The sequence below is a fragment of the Pleuronectes platessa genome, chromosome 23 (genome assembly GCF_947347685.1).
Source record: "Pleuronectes platessa chromosome 23, fPlePla1.1, whole genome shotgun sequence".
Classification (NCBI taxonomy): Eukaryota; Metazoa; Chordata; class Actinopteri; order Pleuronectiformes; family Pleuronectidae; genus Pleuronectes; species Pleuronectes platessa.
This window is the reverse complement of record NC_070648.1, coordinates 3,310,450-3,330,626: the sequence shown is the minus strand read 5'-3', so window position 1 is coordinate 3,330,626 and position 20,177 is coordinate 3,310,450. Positions and strand designations below refer to the sequence as shown.

General features: G+C 43.3%; 2 protein-coding genes across 2 annotated transcripts; both read right to left on the bottom strand.

The window, feature by feature from the left end:
* Positions 1 to 6,609: 6,609 nt before the first annotated feature.
* LOC128429945 (E3 SUMO-protein ligase ZBED1) lies at positions 6,610 to 9,573 on the bottom strand. Its single transcript, XM_053415843.1, has 2 exons — positions 8,267 to 9,573; positions 6,610 to 7,815 (listed from the first exon to the last, which is right to left on the bottom strand). The coding sequence occupies exons 1-2, from the start codon at positions 9,233 to 9,235 to the stop codon at positions 6,910 to 6,912; spliced, it is 1,875 nt and encodes a 624-aa protein (XP_053271818.1). The 5' UTR covers positions 9,236 to 9,573; the 3' UTR covers positions 6,610 to 6,909.
* A 2,467-nt stretch (positions 9,574 to 12,040) lies between these two features.
* rbm46 (RNA binding motif protein 46) lies at positions 12,041 to 19,103 on the bottom strand. The gene is made up of 9 exons (XM_053416682.1): positions 19,010 to 19,103; positions 18,669 to 18,849; positions 18,294 to 18,450; positions 18,009 to 18,138; positions 17,164 to 17,261; positions 15,971 to 16,394; positions 14,761 to 14,960; positions 13,878 to 13,980; positions 12,041 to 12,270 (listed from the first exon to the last, which is right to left on the bottom strand). The coding sequence occupies exons 1-9, from the start codon at positions 19,092 to 19,094 to the stop codon at positions 12,041 to 12,043; spliced, it is 1,608 nt and encodes a 535-aa protein (XP_053272657.1). The 5' UTR covers positions 19,095 to 19,103.
* Positions 19,104 to 20,177: the final 1,074 nt, after the last annotated feature.

Below are 20,177 nucleotides of genomic sequence, written 5' to 3'. Positions count from 1 at the left end.
TGTGATAATAACCTGTTGCCTGGTTTCCTGCTATCTTCAATTAAAATGAACCGACACTGCTGGTGATGCTCTGATGTCAAAGTGACACACAATAATTAAGTTAGGTTGTAATTATGTTTTTGTCTTAGTCACAGAAACACTGGGATCTGTGGCCTTTTCTTAATCATGAGTCATCGTCACTTCCTAACAATGACCCACACAATCAGAGCAGACGATAAAAGTCACATAATCAAATCATTTTGTGATATGAATAAAGTTTATTATTACTTGAATATATCATTATTATAATTTTCTTTGTTGGACAGAGACAGTCAACTACAGACCTGAGAGAGAGTGAGAGAGCAGGGGAAGGTCCTGGTTCCGGCCGGTTGGGATTCGAACCAGGAACCTGCTGCTTCAGGTCTGGTTCACACCTTGTTTGGTTCAGACGAGGTTCTGACATTTAGGGTACTTCCTCTTATAGGGTCATATCTCTTTACCCAGCACCACCGTTCTTAGATAAGTCCAGAGAACCCGCAGGTTTGAGCCCCTCGGATTCTTCAGCTCCTCCCACAGGAGCACTCATGAATCTGAACTGTCTCTGTTCATGGTTTCAGACATTAGTTTGTGTTTCACATTTGAAGAAGCAGCAGGAGGTCACACTCGCTCACTGACCTCAGATCAGCTCACCGTCTCCTCTCACTCTGTCTCTGGGCGATCGACCAATCAGTTGCTCCTCGCTTGTTCTCCCATCCATCTCTCTCTCTCTGTCTCTCGCTGGGTCATCCATCTCTCCTCCGGCACTGATGTGTCGACGGAGGAAACAACGGGCGGCACTGCGCTGCTGACACTGACACACACACACACACACACACACACACACACACACACACACACACACACACACACACACACACACACACACACACACACACACACACACACACACACACACACACACACACACACACACACACACACACACACACACACACACACACACACTCACAGACACACACACACACACTGTCTCTTTCTTTGTGCTGTAATGGATATAAATGAGACAGATATTGATATTGACAGTGTCGAAGCAGCCGAGGTCATTCTTCTCACCGTGGTGGAATGATAGAGTTGTGGATTGTCCGACAACACACACACACACACACACACACACACACATTGTATTAATCGTATATTATTTTAAATTGATATAATTTATTGTTCTTTGATTTGAATCTCAGCTGTATTACGATATAAATTGACACTGATTTCTCAGAGAATGATTGATGGATCTTGATGAAACATTTTTTAGAGGGTTGATATTTATGAGGATGTGACTTGATCCAAATGAAAAACATGGATCTAATAAATTCCGATGCGGTTTCATAGGGGGACAGTTGGACCTTGGTGGACGTATGAACTCTAGTTTACAGCCTGGTTTAATCCAGATGAAACTATTGATCCTGAACCTCTACTCAGGATAACTAAGCTTATTTTGTGGAGAGTTTTTATTTACAGTCTATGATTGAAACATTTGTGGAGATGAACTCTCGTGACTTTATTGATTCTTTTTCCCTTGTGTCACCTCAAGGTCGACACAAGTTGGTTTTTAAACTTCCTCCTCTCTTCATATCCCACATGAGACAAGTAACTGTGAGTGTAAACACTTTGTTCCTGTTGACAGTTTTATTTTTTGTTTCTTTGGAGCTTCGGTTCCGTTTTAAAATCTTTAAATCCTCTTTAACACTAAACACATTCAAACGTTTCAAAGTCAAAACCCTCGGAGGAAATAAAACTCAAATATTCCAGTGCCTGTTATCGTGAGAATCACAGGGGGAACGACTGCGGCTGCTGATTTATGAGTTTTAATAAAAGGCCAATAATATCAGCAGCACGTCAGCTTAATCTAATATGAATTCGTCCTTATGGATGAACACAGCAGACGCACTCTGGCAGCTGATAAATCCCTTCGCACCTTCTCTTCCTCCTACATTTTACAACAGTTGCTATTTCAATTTCCTCTTCCACATCTGCCTCCTCTTCCTCACTCAGGACTTTCAGATCTTTCTTTGCCTGAATCTTCACAGAGTCACGGAGGTGGCGCTCATTATCCCGGTTTATTATTTTGCTCGTTTCTACTTCTAAGCAACTTTGTTCCTCCTTCAGGGAAAAAGACGGGTCAGCCTTCGTCTTCATCTTCATCTTCATCGGCACAGTTTGTTTTTCCCTCCAGAGAAGAAGAAGTGAAGCATTGGAGAAGCAAGGATCCAGGTGTCTGTTGTTGTTAAGCACCTGCTCAGACACCTGCACACACGGATAAGCATCAGCGACACAGACAAAAGGCCTCGGTCGACCTCCACTCGTCTCAGCAGAGGTCGCCCTCTTCTCATCCATCTCCCCAAACTATCTGCCGACCGAAAATGAAACGTTGTTCTGTCGTTCGCTCATTTGTTTTTCTGATTTATTGTTCACACTCCAGCTGCGGCGGGAACATTCCAGACGGACCACAAGGACAAAGATCTGCTGCGACTTCAAACCCGGAGTCTGCTTCAGTCGATAAACAGACTCTCTAACTTTAACTGAACAACAAACTATAAAATCACCAAGCTCCTGCTCCTACGGGAAACTACGGTGGCCTTCAGGTGATGAAACGTGAACGCCGCTCAGCCAGTGTTTGGTTCGTCGACTCGGAGTCGTTCTCCAGAGAGCATGTCCACTTTCCTTTAACCTATAATTCAACTAGAGGGCATGAGGAAGTCGTAAATGAATGGGAGTGCATGAAGCTAAACGGCTCAAATAATGACCATGTGTGTTTGATCACAGGTGGCAGGTCGGGTCTCGGGACAGACGGTAACGGGTCCGTGCGGATTCGGATTTGAGATAAGGGGCGGGGTCTGGTACCGGGCTCTGCGGGGGGGCTGGTTTGCAGAAACAGACCCGTGCAGGACTCTGAGTGCCGCGTTTGAACTCATCCTCTCTGGATCATTAAAGTCTGAACCAGATTTTAATGAGTTTCTCCACAGAGATGAACTGAGGGGGGGGGGGTTTCTCCTCCAGTCGTGTTTGTAATCGCGGGAACATTTTCCCTGAGATGAAGGATGAGCGGTCGGGGGACATTACTCGGTGTTGTCCTCAGAAGACAGTCCAATCCGAGACACAAGAAGAGGATCCTGTAATGAGAATATTTGTTTCATATTTTCTCCCGAGATGCGATGACCATAAAAACAATCTCTCTCCCTTCAAAGTGAGCCGACGCAGACGAGCACAAACATTATTACCTCCACTGAGCAGGTTGTGTATTCACCTCTGTCCGTTTCCACAAAACCTGGTGGAGATATGGAAGTGGGCCGGTAAAGACCCATTACATTTCGGCAAAGATCTGAACAGTAGGATGTGATTACTTTCACAGAAAGGCTGAGGGGATTTGTGGCTGTGATCGGGTCGGGCTGAGATTCCTCGACATGTTCACTCTGGATTAATTGCAGGTCACGCTCAGATCAGCCGAAGCTCTCCTGCAGATGGAGATCCAGTTAAAGAGGGACACTGTTGAGGCATCGGAAGAGAAAACGTTTCTGCTTCTGACAAATCTCCCGGGGGAAACTCCTGCTTCAAAGCTCTGAATCCGAGCTCTACATCAGAACAAAGATCAATGGTCGTGTCCTCCGGGACGGACGTCTCCAGGGGACGTCCAGGAAAGGTGGTAATTGGAGGAAATCGTCTCTGAGACGTCATTCCTGTGACGGTTTTTAATTTTCCTAATCCCATGTGTCATAAGGTGTTTTTCTCATCGTGCTCGCCTACTTCTGTTAAACCTGGAGGCTACAGAGGGTTTGGAAAACAAACTGGAACAAAGTGGAGGCTTTGACGGAGAACACGAGCGTGTCCGGGGGACTCGAGAGATAAGGGCTCAGGACCTGAAGTGAAAACAACTTCTTCATTCACAACTCGAGCACATTTACAAAAATCGACTTAAGAGTAAGCCGAGGAAGAAATGAGAAAATAAGAGCCACAGAGGAAAGAGGGAGGGAGCGTATTCTTTTAGCCTGAGGATGAGAGGATGTTTGAAGAGGAAGAGACGAGGAAGATACCGGGCAAACAAATGAGGAGGATTTAGTTTCAGTCCTGACGGTGAATGTCTTTGAGGAGGGAGGAGGAAATGTTGAAGCTTTTTTCATCCATTCAATTTATAACTTTCTTTAAATTCATTGACGGTAGAAACAACTGAGGACTCTCAGGATCGTTACATCAGACGACGTTTCTGTTAACCTCGAAAGATAAAAGTTGAAGTGGGAATACGAAACTAAGATCTTCTATTTCTCTAAATCTACATCCGAATGGAGCAAAGGACCAAAGATCAAACCCAACATGAATCCACTCTGAGCCTCGTTCTTTGATTCCGTCTGTTCATTTGAAAGACGGGAGGTGTGAGGCGTCCGGAGAGACGCCTGACTGGAAAGTGAACTCCCATCGCTGCGAGATGCAACAAATACAGATGGAGAAGACACAAATTAGGAGCAGGAGTGAAACAGTGGATGAATTGAAGCCCAGATTGTGTTTGTTCTGACAGAGCGTGCAGCTAATAGAGCAGAGGAAGAAGAATGTGCAGTTGTGGAGCCGACAGTGTGGATTACACGCAGGATTAATTTTATATGTTCAACTGTGAGCATGTATTTGTTCCCTCCTGCTGATAATCAAGGAGCATTTCTTTCATTAGGGCAATATACAGATACATACAATGGAAGTATCACTCTTCTTCTCCTCCTCCTCCCTCCTGCTGCTCCGGTCTATAATCCCATCTGTTTAACTTCTGCACCTCCCCCTCCGCCTTCCCCTGTCCTCCCTGGTGCTCAGCTCCACTCCTCCTCCTCGACTATTATCCTGATCAGTTTTCTCTCCTCCTCGTACTCGGTTTTCTCACAAATCATTTTCCATCTTCCCTCCTTTCTCTCTCTCCTTTGAAGTTCTTATGAGGGTCGAGGAGGAGAGAGAGAACAAGTAATGAATTAACAAACACTAGAATGAACTACCTGCTCTTTTATGAAGTCACAGGGACGTTGACCTTTGACATGCGACCATGAAAATCTTATCAGTTCATCAAAAACATAATGCCTCTGTCAGCAGCGCAAATCTTAAGAGATGTAAACGCAGGAGGAGAGGAAGAGAGAGGGATGGAAGCAGGAGGAGACGGAGGAGTGAAAATAAGGAGATTGAGTTAAAGTTCCCAAAATCCAAACTGATCTTTTTGCTGCTGCGGGAAGTTAAATCTAAAATCCTTAAAAGTAAACACACAGAAACACGATGGGGCTGAATCAGCAGGTTTCTTATCGAGCTAATGAGACCGAAGGAGAAAGGACACGAATAAAAGGACTAATTGTGTTAAGTGAAGCCGCATCGCTTTAGAAAACTGCTGCTTCGTGTGGAAAATAGACGAAACCTCAGAGGAGCAGAAACGAGTCACACCGGGTCAGAGAGGTCGAGCTGAACAAAGACCGACAATAACACAAACATTTAGAACTTAAGACTCCATCAGAAACAGCTCAGAGGGAATTTAAGGTTTTTAAACTTCTCATGCAGCTCACATCCAGGAGTCAGATGAAAAGACGGATGTCCATCGAATGGCTTCAAAGATTAATGATGAATAAACAATGGAGTCAGATGACAAACTCATTTTTGTGCATCTGGGGTCACACCCACGTTCATCACATAATGAGAAAATGAGGCAGCGCTGGAATTTAGGTTCAGACTAAACTTACAAGTCTGAACCACACAAGGTGTTCAAGACCTTCAAGGATATAAGAAAAGGACCCCCCCCCCCCCCCTCCACCACAGTCAAGGTAACTAATTTTGTTTGTGACCTTGTGGGAATATTTTTTACAATGCTGCAATGATTCTGCCTGAACCCAGCCTACACACACAAAGACACACACAGACACACACACAATGTTTAAAGAGCAGTGCAGTTTTCTCCATCAGCAACAAAAACATGTAACAGCACTTTGATGTCCTGAAACATCACATAGCGAAAACAGCTACAAGACGCTGAATGCACCTGAAAACTCTCTTCTCTTCTCTCACCCTATCTCACTCTCACACACACACAAACACGCGCGCACACACAAACACACACTGCTCCAACAACAGGGCTGATTACAACAAAAGGTGTTGAGTTGTGAGCGCTGACAGGAGAGAAGCTGAGGTGGTGAACAGGGATTATAAACCTGAGTCAGAGCGATCAGGGAAAAAAAGACGAACTGTGGAAGAGAGGGATGAGGGAAGAATTCAAAAGAGAACATGAACTAAAACTCAATCACAACCAGCCGGGTTTCATCCATTTCAAACTGAGGACGTGAGGAGAGACAGGAAGCTAAAGTCAAACTGACTCGTTTCATGCACTGGAAACACTTGGCACAAAGTGACAAGAGACACAAATACATGTATAACATAGGCCTGTCACGATAACACATTTTTCTGTGCGATTAATTGCCCCAGAAATTATTGCGATAAGCGATAATATTGCCGTTTTGACACCATTTTCAACTTATATAATGATAATGGCATAATAATGCAAGTACACCCTTTCGAAGATCAATAAACTTTTATTTTTAAAGAACACTGGAACTGGACATCTGGAAGACATTTAAAATATCCAGAATTAATTAACAAAACATCCAAAAACAATAAATAAAATTATTTTAACCAAAAATGCTCTTGAATAAAAACCAAACACAACCAAAAACAATAAATACAATTTAAACACTAAATAAAAAGGATGTAAACCAGATTGCACTTCAACAAATAATAAACATTAGGCTCAGACATACAGGCAAAACTGCCAATTAGGACCTTTGTGCAAAAAAAGTGCAAACTAACAACAAAAAACATGACTGAAAGCGGATGCCTCAACAGGTCATATGCAAATCTGTAGCTTCTTTAGTCTTGCAGATTCCGAGCAAGAAATACCAACATGTTGACTTTGTGTGGCTTAAGGCAGGATCTCTCAGGAGTAACAATGTGGCCAGCTGTGCTAAACATTCTCTCTGAGCTGGTGCTTGTTGCACAAATGCACATGTACTTTTGGGCCAACTTGGCCATCAAAGGATATTTTCTTTGATTGTCATGCCACCACATCAAGGGATCACAAGCTGCATCAAGTGCATCTTCTTGGAGGAATTTGGTCAGCTCTGTATCAGCCTGCACTCTTTTTGGAAAGGAAGCCTGGGTCTGACTTGTGAGATGAGCTCTTCTGTTTCGAAGAAAGTCACTCAGCTTCATCTTCTTGGTGGGTGCGGTAGCAGTAGGTTCATCCACGTTTCCTCCAGCAGCGTTGCTGCAGCTCTCACCACTGGCACCTTCTCCACTTTCTTCTGGCCCTATTATGTCCAGTAGCTCTTGGACAAGCTGTTGTTTGACATCATCCAATGCCTCTGCCTCCTCCATGCTGCCACGATACCTTGGATCCAAGATGGTGGCCTTTCTCAGGAGGACTTGGATTGCAGGTGATTTGTATTTTTCAGTCAGGACCCTGCACATGTTTTGTTTAATGCTGGCTGTCAGTGCAGTGTCATCAGGGCCTGGAGAGAGAAGGTCGTCTTTTATCAGTTCCATCACAGGTTTAACTGAGGACACTGTGACGTATCTTTCCCCTGAGAGGACGTCTGTGAAGTCAGCTAGTGGTTTCATTGCTGCGTTGATGGACTCCAACACAGAAACATCTTGCCAGGTTGGATTGAGGTGGCTATGTTTACGGTCTTGAACCAGGACACTTCTTATGGCTGGGAGTTGCTCGAGCACCCTCTCTACCATCTTCTGCTTAGTGCCCCATCGTGTGACAACATCCTGTGGGAAAGATAATATTGTTCTTGTTCATTAGTTAGTCTATATAAACATTCTTAAACAAATACTACATTTTACATTTCCATTATTATTCATTTGTATGTTTTATTTTATTTTTTAATGCCAGTGCATACGACTACAGTCTCAATTAAATTCAACAGGTCTAGAGGCTACTTTAAAATAAGAATAACAACTCTTTAAATATTTTGTGTTGCAAATTAAACAATAGAATATAGATGTATTGCACAGTAATACATTATACAACAATTCAATGCACTGCACTCACTACTGGACTCATTAAAAAAAAGTAGAGTAATAAATAGTCAATAAATAATACATTCTCATGGTCTCATTCACTCAGTCAGTACATTCATGTCACACTGTACCATCAACTTAGTGCCATTGTATGCATTAGATGCATTAAATTAAACTATCAATGAATTAAATCACTCACCAGTATTAGACTGTGTTGGGGGAGATTTGCCTCACTCTGTGCCTTCCTCAGGTCTCTCCTCTTAAGCCAGCTCAGGTTGAATGTGTTGACCAAACTTTTACAGAGTCCGAATGCACGCGCTGTCCGATCTTTGTCGCTGTCCAGACCATGGCACACAGCAAGGTGGAGGTTGTGGCCAAAGCAATTGAGCCATGACCAGCCAAGATTTCTTATTGCAGCAACAATGTTAGCACCATTATCTGTAGTGATACAGACTAGTTTGTGCTCATCCAGTCCCCAGTCTGCTAAAGCAGACTTCAGGTTTTCTCCAAGGGTGTCAGCAGTATGATTCTCTGGGACATATCTGGTCTCTAAACACTTGGAGTGCAGGGTCCAGTCCGCAGTTATGTAGTGTATGGTCAAGCTCATATAGGGAGTCATGTTTGTACTTGACCACATATCTGTAGTGGCAGAGTAAAATGGGATGTCTTTGATCTCCTTTAGTATGCTGTCTTTTACACTGTTGTACAGTTGTGGAATTGCCGTTTGTGACACGTATGTTCTCCCAGGCAATTCGTACTGGCTGTCAAATGTTTGCAGCATTCGTCGAAATGCAGGCTTTTCCACGATACTAAAGGGCATCATCTCTCTAGCAATGAAGCGAACTACACAGTCAGTGAGCGCGCACCATTTTGCGCTGTCCTGTTTGTACTTTGTTTGCCGACTAAACGCCCCAGTGATTGTGGACAGTTGGGAAGACGGAGACTTCCCAACTGTTTGTTTTTTCCCAAGCTGGGAAAACTGCATCGGGTGATTGTGTTTCAGGTGAAGATGCAGGTTTGTTGTATTACCGCGTTTTGTCAATACTGTTTTCAAACAAATGCGACATGTCGGCTCGCATAAGTTATTTGGTTCGCCCCGGCCGTTGGGTTTGAAGCCGAAGTGCTCCCACACGGCAGCTGTCGCGTTCGGCTTAGAAACCAACTCCATCTTTTTATTCTTCCAAATGTTTTTTCTCTTCTCCTCTCGGGACTTTCATGCTGCACTCTGCACTGCGCAACGCCAGGGCTCCGCCTCCCACATAGAGACCAATGCTACAAGTGACTGAGACGTGACGAGGGGGTTAACTTATTGTGCCCTCAGCTCGGCCTTTAAGGCTGCGCTGCAGGAAATAATAACCATCACCAACTGAATGCCTAACCCTGCGCGCTGCCTTGAAGAATTCAGTTGGGGCAAAAAAACACCATCCGGCGATTTATTGCAGCCGGCAAAAAATTATCGCTCATTTTAATTTATCGCGCAATTAATTGATTTATTGCATATCGCGACAGGCCTAGTATAACACGACTTCTATAGTGAAAAGAGACAGAACTCAAAAGGGAAAGAAGTCAGAGAAACAGCAGGTGTGTTCTAAACATACGTCTATGAGAAAATGACTCGACTTCTCACTTTATAACGTCAGTAAACAGTTTCCCAAGGAGTTTAAGTCTCAATCTCTGGTTTCAAATATTCTTCAATACAGCTGATATTGTAAATTATGGCAAACGACACAGTGGCTTTAAATATATCAACAGAGTTAATGTTTTATTGTAGGACACTGAACACGCAAAACTTCACTTATTCTCATTTCCACGGAGACACTTTTACAGAAATTCGAGAAAACGTCGGAACATGAGTAAGAAGCAGTAAAACGTTGAAAAGAAAAAACCACGCTACGATCCGGAGAGCCTGAATTCATAAGAACAAGAACGTGCGTCAGCTGCGTCTCCTTTGATCCGAGTTAAAACAGATCAATAAAAGTTTGAGAGTGGAAACGAACTTGTTTAACTTCCACACTCGTCTCTTTGTGTCTACAATGAATTTTAAATTAATCTTAAAAGAACTTTGAACATGAAGTGTCTCTGCTCTGCTTCTAATGTCTCTTCCTACAAAAAAGAAACCACCCACCTGGTTCATGTCCTCCTCTGCAGCTCTCATACATCAATTGGAAAATATTCATATCTATTCTGTTGGGTTAAATGAAGTGATATAGAATATTTATAAAAATACATGTTCATCTTTAGTTTTAGAATTTTAATGTTTATAATTTATAGTGTACATTTTAAATAGATTCTCGGATTATGTATAAAATGGATGAATGTTGGTCAGGTGTAAGGAAAAATGAAAAGAATACGTGTAGCTAGTAGGATTAGCAGATATTAATGCCTCTACAAAAACGTTTCCTTTATCTCATTAACACAGTGACAATGAGTCTGTGAACTGGTCAGAAGAAGAAGATCCAACTCTGTCGTTGCCACTCGAAATGGATTCATGAACCTGAAATGATGATTTTAATCTCAAAATGCTAAATGATATTTAAATGCTCGTCCTCTCATTTTTTTCCCCCTCGTGCCTGAACCTAATACTCGTCCGTAAAAATGTGAGATCTGTGTTCCTGCTGATGCATTGTGGGAAGACCGAGACAGCAGAGAGGAGGGGGGAGGAGGCTGACATTTACCAGAGGTTGATACAAGTCGTTTACATCTCTTGGATTTGTATGTTTTCGTGGGATCTAAACAGTGTCAGAGATTGAGCGACTCATCACAGACTAAACATTATCCCTCGCTCCCGACAGTCGTCTCTGGGCAAGATACGTTTTTTAAAACAGAGGCAGAAAGAGAAACAAGCATAGGGAGGACGTGAACGCGTCTCTGAACATTTAAAGGTGAGAAGCGGCCGCTCTGAACGTCAGCCAGACTGAAACACAGCCTCAGGACATGTTTGGTGGTGTAGACATAAAAAAAAAGAGAGTCCTGCCTTTTCTCCTGGCTCCTCTGCTGATGAACACGGCCGACGCTCAGATCAGAAAAAACTCCCTGCAACAACATGACGCAGATTTATATCATCACACGAAAACAGATGAAATACACGATCAATAAGTGTATACAAAGACGATCAGTGACTGTATATAAAGACGATCAGTGACTGTATATAAAGACGATCAATGACTGTATATAAAGACGATCAATGACTGTATATAAAGATGATCAGTGACTGTATATAAAGACGATCAATGACTGTATATAAAGATGATCAGTGACAGTATATAAAGACGATCAATGACTGTATATAAAGATGATCAGTGACAGTATATAAAGACGATCAGTGACTGTATATAAGGATGATCAGTGACTGAATATAAAGACGATCAGTGACTCTATATAAAGATGATCAGTGACTGTATATAAAGACGATCAGTGACTGAATATAAAGACGATCAGCGACTGTATATAAAGACGATCAATGACTGTATATAAAGACGATCAATGACTGTATATAAGGATGATCAGTGACTGTATATAAAGACGATCAATGACTGTATATAAGGATGATCAGTGACTGTATATAAAGACGATCAGTGACTGTATATAAAGACGATCAGTGACTGTATATAAAGACGATTAGTGACTGAATATAAAGATGATCAGTGACTGTATATAAAGACGATCAGTGACTGTATATAAAGACGATCAGTGACTGTATATAAAGACGATCAGTGACTGTATATAAAGACGATCAGTGACTGTATATAAAGACGATCAGTGACTGTATATAAAGACGATCAGTGACTGTATATAAAGAGGATAAGTGACTGTATATAAAGACGATCAGTGACAGTATATAAGGATGATCAGTGACTGTATATAAAGATAAACAATACTTTCATAATATTCTTATTAAAAAAATCTAATTGAAACACGTTGAACTGTGATTATCTACAATATATGAACCTTCCGATCATTGCGTTTCTCACCGTCAGTAAAAAGGCGACGGGGGGTTGATGAAGAACCTCTGAGTCTGGGAGGCAGAGAAGGGTGGGGGTGGGGTAGAGAAGGGTGGGGGTGGGGCAGAGGGAGGCAGGCAGGAGGCGTAGGCCCTGCCATCGCCGGTCAGAAACCCCTGAGTGGTGGCAGAGGAGGCCCGGGCGGGCGGAGGAGAGGGGCTGCTTTGAGAATCACTGGAGGACTCGCTATGGAAAGACAATTCTGGAAGAGAAGGAGAGGAAGACGAGGGTGACACAGAAAAAGAACTGAGGTTAAAAAAAGTGATGGATAGAAAGAGAAGAAGAACCTGGTGCATCGAATCAAAGGTCAGATGACTTTAAATGTTTATGGAAGCAGGTGTAGAAGTAACATGTAGTAAATTGATAGTGTCTTTGAATCTAACTCTTGAATCTGAGTCTTTCTCCCCGCTCTAAGACAGAAAAGTGAGGGAGGGAAACAGTTTGTATTTTGTAGGTTGAGTTCCATCCCTCCCTGATATTCTGTTCCCTGCGGCGCGGCAAGGGTGATAAAAAATGGATGCCGTGCTCGGCGTCTGATTAAAAGCGAGCACCACAGGGCGGACTTCCAGAGGCCCAGGCGCTCCCAGCGTCCTCATCACATCTCGGGTCCAAACACAAACTATTTTTCATTGGGTTGTGGTTTGGCTGGTGGCCGGCGCTTCAGACCGCAGGGACACAAACCTGCTTCCTGCGAGACAATTAAGGAAACCACTTTAGCTCAGTCTCATATTAATCATGTTTCTTCGGTCTCTGAGATGACCCACTTTCACTCCTGTTCGGAGGTTCTTATTTCCTCTTCACACTCGTGTGATGACTTTTCTGAGTCCCACTCTAAAATGCAGGGATGGTGAATTAACGCTGCACTTAAGCGCCGTCCCCAGGAGAAGCAGGTTCTTAACAATATTTCAGTCGGACGATACTTAAGACGAAAAAGCTGAGAAAAGACTCGACAGCTGTGGGTTAGAGGAAATGCATGATGGGTAATGTCAGCGTATGTGGTAGCAGGATTCTGTCTGTGACCCGACAATGGGGGGGATAAAATCTCCTCTCAAACTAAAAAACAAAAATGTCTGCATATAACCCAGAGTCAATGCCGCAAAACAGAAGCTCAGAGAAACTGCAGGCTTTCCAGGAAATTCAAAATTATGGAAATCCCTAAGTGGGATGGATTCAGTGTGGAGCCCGCCGGGATCTAACAGCGCCGCACGTCCACAGGGCGCCGCGTCCACAACGCAGGAAAATCTCTTCTTCTGTCTTGCTCCTCTGCCAAGTCTCAGCTGGTTAAAACTTTATTCTGTCCCATATTTTTCTCTTCACGTCATCAAATATTAAAACCTTTTTAATCTCGGCTCATGAAACCACAGCAGCTGCGACGTCGGGTTTGAGCGCACACACACACAGTGACGTGCTGCAGGTGTGAAGAGGAGACACAAATGCGTGTTTTTCACGGCTTTACACAATTCCAGGAGAAATCGTCTGAATTGATAAACCTCATTACCTCCTCTACAGAAGGAGGCCAAATTATGATCTTTTTCTAATTGGATAATTTCTTACTAAGATGAAAAACCTTTTGCCTCCCGTTCATTCAATATGTACTTTGGCCACTATCAAATAAATTAAGAGATTAAATTCATTTGTTTAAATATCTGCAACACTCTGAAATCCCTGTGGGTGTTTGCTTTCATCTGTTCTTCTTCACATTGTAGCTTTTAACAATTATCAGGCTCTCAGAACATATGAGTCATTAACTGTACATCAGTAGTGTGTTTGTGTGTGTGTGTGTGTGTGTGTGTGTGTGTTGAAGAGTACCCAGGTTCCTCAGTGTGGTCTGTGCAGCTAATTCTTTGGCGTCGTCCAGCAGCAAACACAGCTTGTCAGGGATGAAGCTGCTTTGTGTAGCTTGGATCACAACCTGCACACACACATTTAATCTATTGTTTACTTACATTACAAATTTGTTCTTTACTTTTAATTCCTGCTGAGAAAAGTGAAGCGAAAATGAGGAACATGACGATGAGTAGGGTTTCAAAATTCCGGGAATATTCAAAGTTGGAAACTTTCCATGGGAATTAACGGGAATATACAGGAATAGTTTTGTCATACGCTGATTTGAGCCCTGTGCAAACTTTGGGCACTTGACTATATGCTTCTGCATCTTCTACATTGGCTGGGGTAAAATGTCTCCACACATGAGATAGTGCACGTGGCACTGTTCTGTAGAATAAGATGAGAAAAAAGCTTGTAAAAAAACACTAATGCAATGCCAGAGATATAAATAGTTGGAAACGTCTTTAAAAATATTTTACAATTGATTGATAAATGAATATAAATAGGCTAGATGAACAAATGAACAATCCTCAATCAGCATGCTAATATATTTTCCCCAGTAATATCATCGAAACTTACCTGACTAGTATTGCACACTCCAGCAGGCCTCAATAGCCCTGCTGTAGTGTGCAGGATGCTGGGAATTATCTGTGCATGTGATGGAAGAATCCACAGCTGAGGGTTGAAATTCAACATGCGTGTGCTGCATTCCATACATCTTTAAAATAGAGTTTTGAATGTTGTTTTTATTGCTCAGCGTTTAATTGCGTTTTTTTCAAAACCAACCTCGTGCACAACACTCTGCTTTAGCGCACACATACATCTCTGTGTCATCACTCACACCATACGAGGAGCAGTGTGTCACCTTGTAGAGCAGCAGCAGCTGTCCATCCTTTCCCGGGGTGGAGAACAGGTGGTACTCGGGCTGCGACCAGCAGTTGCTGTGGCAGTAGAAGTCCAGGAGGCTGACGGCAGAGCTGATCTGACTCTGCTTCAGCGACAGCAGGCTGGTGGGGGAGAGGGGGGCGCCGGGAAAGACCGGGAACACACACCTGTCCAGGTCACCTGAAAACACAACGACACAACGAGACGAGACAAACACCGGATTCATTTCAGCGCTCGTTAGGTTTAACACGGTGAGAAACAGAAGGTTTGAAGATACAGGAACCGGCCTCGGGTCAAACTGCTGATCCGACTCATGTCATCCATCTTTATTCACAGTGTACGTTTGCTATGGTTATAAATAGCATCAACACTACTCCAGAGTTTTACAGACTTGTGGAGATTCTCACCATCACTGATCATCTTTATACACAGTCACGGATCATCTATATACACAGTCCTCACTTTCCTCTGTCCATCTCTCAGTGAGTCCCTCCCCCCTTTCCCCCCCCGGACTGACTCTCTCTCCCTCTCTCCCTCGCTCCCTCTCTCGTCACTGAGGTGACATTTTCCCTCTCATAAACATTTCACAGTCCATTTGCACAGAGTTAACTCTGAAACTTTTCTCATTTTCTGAAATGTCTGCAGGCGTCAGGAAACAGGCAGTATCGCTCCAACGGCAGATTTTTATCACAGCTGTGTCAATACAGTGACGGTGAGTCGTGCTCCGTGCTGAGAGGAACCACTGAGATCTCACAACGTTTGATTAAACAGGAGGATTCCACAGGCAGGAAAACACACTGACCAAATGTTGAATTCATTCTGACCTGAATTTTTTTCTTTGCCACAGGCTGAAACTTTACTTTAATTCAAGTTCTAAAAGTTTGGTCAGTTTTGGCAAGAAAGAGTCAGTAAAGTTAAACTGGAAACTAATTAATTAGAAAGTTTCGGTCCATGGGACTAAATGTCTCCTGGGTTATTTGTCTTATTATCATGAAACTAGTTCAGTGATGTTTCTATGCAGATGATTTGATGCAATTTAAATTTGGATGACTCGGCTGCTGTGAAAGTGAGAAAAGAGTCTTCACCCACACTGACTTCTCTGATGTGATTCTCTTTGGCAACAATATGAGTGAGAATTTACATGAATTACCCATAATCCCCCCCCCCCCCCCCCCCCCCCCGGTCCTCACCTCCTGCTGTTCCTGGGTATAAGGAATTCACCAGCTGAGGCGGCACGGACGCACGTCTTGGTGGAGAACACACATAATCGAGTTCTCCCTTCATCCCCTCATCGCTCCTGTGCAGCGCCACGTTTCCTTCTCTTGCTCCTCCTCCTCTTACGTTGGTTTCCAGGTCCACTTTGCTGCAGAAGCCGCTGCTGCCCCCTTGCCTGTTTCTCATCCCCACTGGTTTGGACAGCCTCACCTCCACAGTGGCACCATCGATCTGGGCCCCGTTCATTAAGCTCAATGCGGCGATGGTGTCGTCGCGGTGGCGGTAGTGCACGAAGGCCTGATTGCCGAACTTCCTGACAAACGCCACGGAGCCCGGTTTGAAGCTAGAGAACTCGTGAAAGAGCGTCTCTTCGGTGGTGCCCAGCATCAGGTTACGAACCTGCAGCAGAGAAACAACAGCACGATCATCCACTAAACCCTCAGTTTTAAAGTCAGGCAATGTGTTTACGGTTTAGCTGCTATCATGGCAGCAAGTCTACAGGTTTTCTTTACACCACAGAACAACATGACGGAGCAGAGGACAGCGTCAGTGTGTCAGTGATGCAGGAAAGTGATCGAAGCAGATTATGACTGAAGAGTGCGACCGTTTAGGTTTCTCAAAGTTGAAGTTATTTCATTACTTGACACACACACACACACATTGGGCCTCCCACACACAGCTGTGAGCTGATCTCAGGTTAGTATTGGTTGGCCTCGGTCTTACAGAGTAAAAGCCTTCACAGTAATTGATTCCCCGGCGGCTGAATAGCTCCACTGAGTCGTCTCCTGCTGTTTCACCTCTGATGTGAACAAGGCTGCTGAATATTTCACAGGCCTCTTCCTTAAACATCGCCCTCCGGCTGCAGGAGTCGAGAACACGAGCAGAGGGCCCGACGTTTTATCTGAGACGATCACTAACAGACTCAAAGTTTTTACTCTGTGTGGTGAGGTGGATTTTCTAAAAGGTATAAATTCTCATCTCGTTGCTTTATGACCAATAAAGAAAGATGAGCGTTGCCCAGATTTTACGTGCACATGTTCATAAAAGATATGAAATAACTTTTAAACATTTAACGATAGAGACCTGATTAATAAAATATAATCCAGCCACTAGTTGTCACTGTTACACAGGCATAATCAAATCTCCACACACACACAGGTGTACGTACATAGAGGACTTTATAGCGCTGCATCACCTCGTCGGCCACGTCCTTCTCAGGATCGGCCCAGTTTACATGGATGTTGTTACCCCACAGCTTATAGGCTCCTGTTAAACACAAAGTCAGGGCGGGGTCACAAGATTTAGTGACATCATCAAACTCCAAACGTGAATGAGCCGAGATTTTATTTAGGTATTAGAAAACACCAAAAGGATGAAGATGATAAAGAGGAGGGGGGAGAAGAAGAAGAAGAAGAAGAAGAAGAAGAAGAAGAAGAAGAAGAAGAAGAAGAAGAAGAAGAAGAAGAACGGAACAGAAAGAAGAAGACTGAAAATGTCTGTACTTCATCTAAACAATATAGAGATGTCTGTAATTTATTTTAACAAAGTTTGATTGCTCCATGAGTGAGAAAACTGATGTTTAAAATGCTGTATTCCCATTGACTGCAATAGGTAACATGATGATAAACTTCAAAACATTTTCAAAACTTCTGGTATTGACATAAAATTCTGAAATTGTTCACGTTGCAAATACAAAGTGACTTCAGACTGTCCTCCACAAATGATCCAGACAAAATTTGTGGAGGACAGTCTGAAGACTCAGTGAAGTTTAGTATCAATTCTTCTTGTGGAAGGAGAAGAAGAAGGAGGAGGAAGAAGATGAAGATAATATTTATTTATTTTTCTTCCTCTCTTTTTGAAATAGCTCTCTTCCTCTGGATTGAAGGAGAATTTATCAAAGCTGGTTTTAACTTGTGTGGTGGTCTACCACCCTCTGCTGGACACAGAGAGGAGCAGCAGGAGGAGAGAGAGTGTGTGTGTGTGTGTAATAATAATATTAATATTAATACTGACCAGACCGCAGCTTCCTTCGGGCTATGGCTGCTGCTTTGTGAGATTCAAACTCAACAAAGGCAAATCCTCTGTTTCTATTCTCCTCAGTAGAACTGGGATACACAATGACGTCCACCACACCTTCCATCACCTAAAACCAACACACACACACACAGAGTTACATCGTGTGCTGAACAGAGAAGTTCAAGATATGAGAGACGGTCCCAAAAGGCAAAAAGGTAATTGTGTCGGAGGTGAAAGCCACAAAAGGAGCATGTTTCTGTAGCGTGTCCTCCTCGTGTCTACCTCCTTCATCTCGGCCATGATCTCTTCCTTCTTCTTGTCTTTGGGGATGGAGCCGATGAAGAGGCGGCAGTTGTTCAGACTCACGCACACGCCAATGAACTTTCCCGGCTTGATCTCGTGGTTGTCCAGCGTCTGGATGGCCCTCTGCGCTGATTCTCTGCACCACAACCAACATTCACCAACACTTAATAATCACAGTCAATCATTCGATGCCCTCGACCCTGAAAGACTCCCTGGCTTTTCGAAATAAAAGCAGCAGATATAAAGTAGTATCGTGCCGATTCTTTGTCAACATCATTATTTATCGGATATACAACAGCATCCTGTTTGTGCCGTGTCATGTTAAGTTGTGCCTGCGAGTCTGCTCTTTGTTACCTGTTGGCAAACATGACGAAGGCGTAGCCGCGGTTCTGGCCGTTGAACTCCAACATGAGTCGGAGCTCGTAGACCTGGCCCACGCTCTCAAACAGAGGCAGCAGCTGGACCTCGTACACGTCCCTGGGAAGCTTCCCCACAAACACCTCGCAGCCACGCGGGGGGGGCGGTCCCTCCCAACCTGTACAGACACACACATATTTACACACAGTCTAAGCTGAACACCTTCACGTCTTTAACAAGAGGATTCACAGAGACATCTTTGTAGTTCATAGCTAATAACACAAACTTGGGAAGCAGACATTCTTGCCCAGAGTTCATGAGCTTCTTCACACACGTACCGAGAGGCGGTCCACCGAACTTCCTCTGCCCGTTCACCTGCATGATGGTGCAGCCGGTCTGCTTCATCAGAGAGAACAGCGCCATCTCCTTGGTGCACGACTGCCCCCACTCTGCTCCGGGCTCTCCCTCCATGTCAGAATCTCGATCTTCGTCTGCGCAGTGAACAAACCAAGAAACTGTCTGAAGGGAAACTATGACTCGGCGAAATAAAAGTTTTGATTACTAGTAATGTTAAGTACAATTAAACGGAAATAAGCTATGACTATAGACTTTATATTATTTCTAAAACATGTATTTACGAAGTCCTTTATGGTTTGATTCATAAAGTGTATAAAGATAAAAAGCCATGACAGCTCTTCAAAGCCTAATCCCCCCCCCCCACACACACACACACACACACACAACCTGTGGCTGCTGCAGTTCAGGTCATAAACCTCACCTTCTCCATGGTCGCAGATGGGACATGAATTAAATATATTAAAGTAGATGATAAATTGCTTTTTGATGTTAATAATATATCTTATTTATATAGTGGCTTAACCAATTCAATTCATCTTAAAAAGTGAATCAAATGTCAGTGAATTTACCAACATGATAAGTTCTATATGAACATTTATCATTATTAGCTAACTCACCGGCTAATTCCAAATGCAAACTAAGCTAATGTTAGCTATACTGTCTGATGCTGCTAAGCTAGGAGCGATTAGCATCATTAGCTACACGCACCTTCACTTTCTAACCAGCAAGTGCAACAGTTCATTCGGCGCTAACATTAGCACAAACTAGCACATATGCTACTTTTAACTCGGCTAATGTTCGTTAACCGCAGCTTTAGCTCGAACTTATCCGAATAGTTTTATCGATTTGAACTTTTAAAACTCACCTTTTCTGTCATTCGCCATTTTAGCACAAAACGTTTCTTCTTCTTCTTCTTCTTCTTCTTCTTCACTGAGTCTGATTGACGTGAGGATGAGTGAGTCAATCAGCCAATCAGTGCGAGGCATCTGCCTGCAGGCGGGACAACACAGAGTTCCTCTAAAATAAAATAAATCAAAATAAAACTAAAGGAAGTTAAATTAATATATAAAACAACGCACACTAATAAAACAGATACAACATAATATAGAACAACAATACGATAAAGGCAAATGAATTGATGTGAAAAAT